This window comes from Cebus imitator, unplaced genomic scaffold (assembly GCF_001604975.1).
Source record: "Cebus imitator isolate Cc_AM_T3 unplaced genomic scaffold, Cebus_imitator-1.0 Scaffold88, whole genome shotgun sequence".
In the NCBI taxonomy this organism is placed as follows: Eukaryota; Metazoa; Chordata; class Mammalia; order Primates; family Cebidae; genus Cebus; species Cebus imitator.
Genome location: NW_016107403.1, coordinates 6,046,291 through 6,054,980, shown reverse-complemented (window position 1 = coordinate 6,054,980; position 8,690 = coordinate 6,046,291). Strand labels below are relative to the sequence as shown.

The 8,690-nt window shown below is 35.4% G+C and overlaps 1 protein-coding gene across 2 annotated transcripts in view; it reads left to right on the top strand.

Moving 5' to 3' along the window:
- STRN (striatin) overlaps positions 1–8,024 on the top strand; it is a 124,767-nt gene extending 116,743 nt beyond the window's left edge. For both annotated transcript variants that reach the window (XM_017534885.2, XM_017534886.2), the window contains 3 exons: positions 1,661–1,768; positions 2,948–3,034; positions 3,127–8,024. In XM_017534885.2, the coding sequence (XP_017390374.1) occupies positions 1,661–1,768; positions 2,948–3,034; positions 3,127–3,296 (365 nt within the window). In that variant the 3' untranslated portion in view covers positions 3,297–8,024. The remainder of the gene's footprint in view (positions 1–1,660; positions 1,769–2,947; positions 3,035–3,126) is intronic.
- Positions 8,025–8,690: the final 666 nt, after the last annotated feature.

Here is an 8,690-nt window from a genome sequence, read left to right as displayed (position 1 = left end):
CCTCCTGGGTTCAGGCAATTCTTCTGCCTCAGCCTCCTGAGTAGCTAAGATTACAGGCATGCGCCACCGTGCCCAGCTGATTTTTTGTATTTTTTTTTTTTTTAGTAGAGACGGGGTTTCACCATGTTGACCAGGATGGTCTCGATCTCTTGACCTCGTGATCCACCTGCCTCGGCCTCCCAAAGTGCTGGGATTGCAGGTGTGAGCCACCGCTCCCGGCCCTAAATTACTGATTTCTTTTTGATAAAAGCCTTTCAGGAAGAACTTGTGATCATTTAGGAACCAATTTTGGCAAGTTGTGTGATTTGCACGAACCGTCAGGTCGGGAGGGAGAAGTTAGAACAGGTGATGATTTTGTCACCTGATTGTGGAGGAGTCACAACTTTTTCTGAACCTTGATGTGTTCACTGTAATATGGGGTTAATAATCAATATGTGCTTGCCTGTCTCATTGTGCATATAGTTGAAGTTTCTTTGGAACCTAGTAACACAAAAAATACAGTTAGGATGCTGACTTTTAGGATTCCAAACCTGGGCCAGGCGTGGTGGCTCACCTGTAATCCCAGCACTCTGGGAGGCTGGGGCAGGCAGATCACAAGGTCAGGAGATCAAAACCATCCTGGGCAACATGGTGAAACCCCGCCTCTACTGAAAATACAAAAATTAGCTGGGTATGGTGATGTGTGCCTGTAGTCCCAGCTACTCTGGAGGCTGAGGCAGAATTGCTTGAACCCAGGAGGTGGAGGTTGCAGTGAACTCAGATTGCACAACTGCACCCCAGCATGGCGACAGAGTGAGACTCCATTGTCAAATGATGGCCATTTCTATTATGATGAGGAATAGTGAAAAGGGGACTTAAGGATTAAGAAGCTCTCTTTGTTTATCTTTAGATAATAACGATGTGATATAGCACTTTGTATGCAAAAAGATCTGAGATTTAAATTTGAGAATTATCTCCATGTAAGTGATGATGGAAGTTTATATTAAAAGTAGCAGAATCTCACAGAACGTCTTGTAGAATGAACAATGTTAGTGGCTGTAGACTAAGCCTTAGATGGTACCCACATATAGCAGGAAATTGTAATTTAGAAATACTTCCACATTTATCAGTATAGTATGGTTCAGGCAGTTCTGCTTCCTAACATTGAAATTTTGAAAACAATCACAGAATAAATGAACTAAAGACAAGTAAAAGTCACATTATTTACTTTTTTTTTTTTTTTTTTTTTTTTTTTTTTTTTTTTTTTTTTTTTTTTTTTTTTTTTTTTTTTTTTTTTTTGAGATGGAGTCTCGCTCTGTCACCCAGGCTGGAATGCAGTGGCGTGATCTCAGCTCACTACAGCCTCTGTCTCCCAGGTTCAAGTGATTCTCCTGCCTCAGCCTCCTGAGGAGCTGGGACTACAGGCATGTGCCACCACACCCGGCTAATTTTTGTATTTTTAGTAGATATAAGGTTTCACCATGTTGGCCAGGATGGTTTCCATCTCCTTACCTCATAATCCACCCACCTTAGCCTCCCAGCCTCCCAAGTGCTGGGATTATAGGCATGAGCCACCACGCCCAGCCTACTTTTTCAATCTCTTAGGTAGATAATTTAATTCTCCTTTGTGTGAAAAATATATTTGACTAAATTGTGTTGCTTTTTAATTTTTTCTGTTTAGCAGCCAACTCTTCCTGCCAAATAAATAGAGTCATCAGTCATCCCACTCTTCCGATCAGCATCACTGCTCATGAAGACAGGCACATCAAATTCTATGATAACAATACAGGTAAGAATTTATTAAGAAATGGTTTTTATTAAAGCAAAAAGAAAAAACATTCCTACCACAAGTAGGCTAATTTTGGTGTCTGTTGGTGATTTCATAGTCAGGGAATAGGCACTGAAACACAAATGTTCTCCTGGCTCTGTTTCTCTTCATTCCATCCAAATCTACTAAGACTAGTCTTTATTATACAATACAGAATCATTTTGATTTATTTAATAGTGAGCAGATGCTATATTTAGGCCTTAGAGCCAAGTTTATCACTATGGACACCAGGAAAAATTTTCTCAAATACCAGTAAAAATGATCTGTTGCTGTGATCTGTTGTAGTATTATATATTGGGGAAAAGTAGAAACATTGGAAGTAGAGGCATATGATGATTATATTTTGTTTAAAATGTTCAGTTATTGAATAGCCTTATTCAATATCCAGTTATTAAGTTACCAGATAGCCTTTTTTAGTGTTGCAGATGGAAAACCTCCAGGTCATTTTATTCATTTTCTATGAACTAATCTTATCTGTGTTATAAAACTGACTAGTTAGTTCTTATTGATTTGAATTGTGCATGGAGACTTGCCCAAGTTTTATTTTATTACATTTCACCAGTATAAAGGAAATCTACGAAGAGCTGTGTTGGAGGAAAGCACCCTATATTAGCTGCCATATTTACCTAAGTATCTGCCTTGTTAATTTGTTGACTTTTGCTGACTTTGTTTAGCTGCTGGTGATGAGTCATTTAATATTTTAAAATCTTTTCTATATGTTGTATCCACCACAGTTGTGGCCATGTTTTCTTTCCATCCTCTTTCTTTGCCTCATTGTTTTCTCTCTGTGAATTTGAATTCTATATTTCCACAACTCAATTTGCCAGTAGCTAAAGGATGCAAAGTAGGTGATTAATAATGTCTAAGTTCTAATTAACAAATGTGGCTTAAGGGGTGTGTTTAGAAATTACTGACTTCCGTATTGTGGCTTAAAAGACAAAAGTATAATCTAAAATTTGAGCTTTTTTGTTTTTTGTATCACTGCCATGACTAGAGGCAAGAGGGAAACATGTTGTTTTAGTTAATGGAAAAGCCATTAATATAGTAAGCACACAGAGAGGGATGACTGGAGAAACCAGCATACTGAAGATGAGGAACGGCAGTGGCATTAATAAGGAGTAACAATCTCTTTTTCCAAAGGCAAACTGATCCACTCGATGGTAGCCCACCTAGAAGCTGTTACAAGTTTAGCAGTTGATCCTAATGGCCTTTACTTGATGTCTGGCAGTAAGTACCTCAAGTATGGATTATTTATTTGTCCTTATCATTTTCATGTTAATGTAATTTTTCCTTTCAATTTTTTTTTTTTTTTGGCATAGGTCATGACTGTTCAATACGTTTATGGAATCTAGAAAGTAAGACGTGTATCCAAGAATTCACAGCTCATCGAAAGAAGTTTGAAGAATCGATTCATGATGTAGCTTTCCACCCATCCAAATGCTATATAGCCAGTGCTGGAGCTGACGCACTGGCCAAAGTCTTTGTATGACGCAGTGCATCATCTTCGCCTTCTAGCTGTTTATAAGTAATCAACTGCACAAAAGAGATACAGAAGATGAGGGCAAGAATCAACTCATCCTGCCCTTTTGTTCTGCTGAAGGAGCACAGAGAACATTTGTTGAAGTATAGTTTTGCAATTCATATACTGTTTTCTAAAACTAAGGTTTGTTCAGGTTGCCGCAAGCTCAGCTGAATCTGTGAGCTGGAGGTCTGTTTCAAGTTTCTCCCAATAGGCGCCTTTATTTCTGAGGTTCTAATTTGCTAGGCAGGCCTGAGCGAATAAAAGTTTAGCTTGTCCCTATTGAGTAAGTAGGGCATGCTGCAATGGATAGTTAAGAGGCTTGATAGCTGGTACTAAACAGAAGAAAAGCGGGAAACTTAGACCAAGTTCTCTTTTGAGAAATCTTGTTAAACACATTAAGTAGTCAAAATAGTAATCTTTATCATATCTGCCATACTAACCCTTTTGTGTATAATGACCAGGCAGTGTTAAACTGAGTTTTTAATTTGGCTCTCCTTTCAGCTGTTCCCATAAAGCACCTGGCAAAGCATTTTACCTGCTAGGGGGAGAAAAATGCAATAATACGTTAAATATATTACTACTCAGAAAATGCTAAACAAATACTTAGTTTGCAAGCAGATTTCTATATTGTATTACAGTTTTGAAAAATATATTTGGTATCATTCTAAAGTTTAACTATCAAGCACTCACCATTGTGAAGAATAGTTGATGGACTCTGCTTTTACTAAAGGATTTAACTTATTCCGGTTTGAAATTCTGTTTATTTTTAAGGGTAAACAGGGCATATCTCTATAATAATTTCTGTTTTAAAATTCACTTTATTCATGTGGCATTTCTAGTACGAGTGATTATTTCATACCAATGAAATCTTACTTTTCAGTGACTGAAAAGATGGAAGTTATTTGCTAATACTTGTTTATCAATACCCATTTAATGATGCTTCAGATGATCTGTGCTCTTTCTTCTTTGTCTGTCACATTCGAGTTATCTGACATCTACCAAGAATAGTTCATAATTATTAAGAGTCCAAAGAATATGGTTAACTTCATGCAGCTGCTTTTGCAGAAGTACTAATAAAAGCAAATGTTTTGTATCCCGGAAGTCCTCTATTAATCTCTCTAAGAATAATCTCCTGGAAATCTGAATGAAAGAGTTCATTGCCAAATATTGATTAAAAATTTCCGTCTTTCTCTCTCCCTATTCCTCCCCCATTGTTTAATTGAGATATACATGTTTTAATAGGCAGTGAATCAGTATTGTTTCTTGGGAAATCCATACCTTAAAAGGCCAGGCTTTCCCATCCCAACTTACCTGTGACCCACCTACATGTGGTCAGCTTTTGGAATTCCTAGGACACCACTATCTAGACCTAGTCCCCGGTCATACAGACCTTATTTCTATGGCTGTTATGGCTCACTTTATTCTCTTTCTTCTTTGTCCCAAATGACAGAGACTATTCTAGAAATTAGAAATAAATTATTAACGTCCAACTTGCCACCAAAAAAATATAAATAAGCTCTTAGATTTAAAAAAAAATTAAATATATAAATATTTTAACCAATTAAAACAATTTCTACATATTCCATTCCCCACATTTTCCATCATCATAACAGTGACACTTCTCATGATACATACATCTCCTTGAAAAAGTATTCTGGTGGTGATGTGGCTAATGATTGACAATATTTCTATAAAATTTGTGCTTGTTTGCCCTTAGAATTCTGCATTATACAGGCAAATTTTCTTTAAAGACGTGCTAAATTTGCCTGATTTTCATACAGATATGCCGTAGTATTTTAACACAGCTACCTTTTCATTTCATCTTTGTACTTTGGTTACAAGCAGACTTAAGAGACTCCTTTATGTAATTAAATGAATTGACCTAAACATGAACTATCAGATAAATGCTTATATTTCCTTGCAGATACAGAATTCCATATTGTGTTCGGTAAATTTCTTTTGGTTCTTCATAGTGAAGAAAGAATGTTTCTAACCTAACATTTGTAGAAGGAGACTGGAAAATTCCTTCCAGGAGGGAAGGAAGATGCCATTACTTAGTGTATTTATGATGGATTACCACAAAACTGTTGTTCTACCAGTTATTGTTTTAATTACCTTCTAAGACCTTCAGTACCTGCTTTACTAATGTCACTGAAATCCTGAAAACCAAGACGTTCTTCCCCTGTTCATTTTATGCTTCATGGTTGAAATTTTTCCGTTAGTAAGTGGAAAATAACCATGGGATACATAGACTATAGTGCAAATGGAACTGTTGAAAGTTCCATAGAAAGCCAGTGCAGTGCCTTTGGAGACTATAGAGAGAGTCTTCTCTACCAGCACTGCATGATCAGCCTAGAAATGAGCCAAAGCTGTCTTCCATCCAGAGTAGCATATACACGTGTCTGACTTTTCCCCTAGCCTGTTGAACATTCAATAAAACCTCACAGAATGAACAAATTCAGTATTTACACAGCCAGTGAAATGCTTTCGTAGAGCTTCATTTGTAAATATTTCGGATGAAATGTATTGGAATAGTATGAAAATCAGCAGGAGGTGTGAACCCCTGCCTTATTTTCATATGCTATGGATACATCTCTGGGAGCTTGCAGCACCCTTCTCAAAACTCAACTGTCATATAGAGCTCATTTGCTACTCAAACCATAGACGGATATTTAACATAAGTGATATAATGACCTTCAGTATTTTTCTAATGAACAAGTTTAGCAACTTTTGCCATTAAACAGATACTTAGTTATGCAAAATATTTAGCTTTTATAATCATTTTAGTTATGACCAAAAGGGGGGAGATTGAGCTGCATCACTGGTGATGAACTTTGTGAGAAATTTTTTTTTTAATCTGACTTTCATTCCTTCAGTATTCTTGCTATAAATTTCTTTTGGAAATAATGATGAAGATTTATTTGAAAATGTCTAAAATGTATGTATATTTTATAAATATATATTATATATATTGTAAGAATATATATAATATATAAACTAATATATATATATATATATATATATATATATATATATATAAAACCATAGGTGCATTTTACTGTTTTGTATTTTCATTTTTGGAGGTAGTATACACAGCAGATGATGAGTATGATGAGTGTTGTGCTGTTTGCTTTTGCAGTATAATATATAGTTCTAAATGTTTAAATTACTGTATATACTATATTCATTATAGGCTAGCATGCTTGTTTTAAAGACTGTCATTCTAGTGTATTAAAATCTGAATGTAAGAAAACCTGGCTATTCAAATGTGAATTGAAAAATATTTTATTCTCAGTTCTGAACTATTTCCATTGAACATTCAGGCTTTTTAACAAAAGCAAATATCAAGAAGGCAATAGCTAGAAAATGAGAGGTGCCTTTAAATATATATATATAAATGCAGCCTTACAGTGAGGATGAAGATTGAGTTTGGGGCAGGGGTTGGGGGGTGTCAGAGAGAGAGGGAGAGAGAGTTAGTGTGTGTGTATGCATGCGTGTGTGTGTGTGTGTGTGTGTGTGTTTACCAATCTGTGAAGGTCCTGATTTGTGACCATCAGTGTATTTTTAATATATCTGCTCAACTTCTAGGACTTCAGGGGACATTTCATGCGCTTTGTGCTCTTTTGAGTACCATATATACTTTCCAAGAATTTTGAATGTGAATTCCTAGAAATTTCAGTAGAGAAAATATAGCTATTCTTTAATTGTAGTAAAGTTCAGGTAGAAGGAAAAATTATTGGTTCACCAAAATTATGGGATCTCATTAATGTTGGCTAAGTAAGTGTCATTTTTTAAAGGCTCACTTTTTAATACTTTCATGTATTTCCCTCTTACAAAACAGCATATCATGAAGTTCTTATGTGATAAAGATTTAACTAGTAAATACTATTTTTAGGAATTACCTGAACTAGTTAAAAATTCCACCTAAGAATAGTCTTAAAATATTTAAATGGCATCTCTCATATCTACCTCTTTGTCATTGCTGCCATTTTAACTGAAGCAAATCTTTATGACATCTGAAATGATGGTTGGATGCAATTTAAAAAATCTATGTTGGTGCTTTTCTCAGGCTTTATCATTTAAGTTATATTAAGATGTCACAAATCAGATTGAAAGGCTTTGTTTTTCTTTAAAAGAATTGCTTAAAATTAACCATCAATGTGGTTAGTGAGTGGAGACAATGGATCTTTGGTTGGTATATGTCTGTGTGATGTTTTCAACCAATAGCCAAATTATTATTGAATTTACATGAAAAAGAGTTCTAACTATAATCTTATTCAGAATATTTTATTCTTTGAAAGTGATTTCAAGACTATTAAGTACGTAATCATTCATTTTATTTAGTCAGAAATTGCCTCTCCATTACTGTTACTTGTTTAGTTATTTATACAATTGCAGTACTTAAGTGTTTGACACTGGGATTCAGGTTGTACAAAGTAGGAGCTGACAAAAATATGTATTTTTTTGTGAAATGTATCAAATCCTAAAGTTCATTTTAGAGAAAGGCCCAAAAAACATGTTTTTGAAAACAAAGGACAGGTCATTCGTGAATAATTGGTATAATTTTTATTTTTGCCTTGTAATTGGCCATATCCATCATCCAACTGGATCTTCATGTCAGTGTAAGGGATGCCAAATTGACAAAGTATTTAATAGATTCTTTGCATCAGTTTTTTTTTTTTTTTTTAATTCTAATAAAAACCAAATGTTAGGCCAAATTTTTTTTTTTTTTTAATTCTAATAAAAACCAAATGTTAGGCCAAACAGATCCCTAGATCCCACTCATTGATTCTAGCAGTATTCCTGAAGTGGTGCTTAGGGGGTCAGAATTTTCTGGATCTTTGCTAATCCAAGCTTTAGATTTGATTTAACCAGGACCACATACTTGTCATCTCTCTGATGCAAATTTTCAAAATCATTTTAATTTGGATTAACTCTAATGTCTGCCTGGGTTTTTAACAGGCTGTGAACCAGTGAGTGCCTTGTTAATGTAGAATGATTTTTTCCCCCTCTGGGTGGGTGTTAGTTAGCTCCTCTCTGAAAATGTCTCAGAGAATGGTGTATTAATTGACTTGTAGAGAGCTGCTAAATTTGGTATTATCAGCAATCAGAAAGTCTTTGGTTTACCACGTCTCCCTCCCTGCTATCTATCTCCTCATTGTTTGGCTGAAGCTTGCCTCTTGTGAGAAAACAATACAATTCCCCTTCTCCACACTCTTTTTGTTTCCAGCCCGGATAAAGAGGTATCCCCTACTCCCATCCCAACTCTATGATCTAATACCTGTTTTTAGGAGGAACCACTTCTTTTATTTAATATTGAAATCTGCTGGTTATTTTATGTCTTCTCAAGTTCAGTTGACT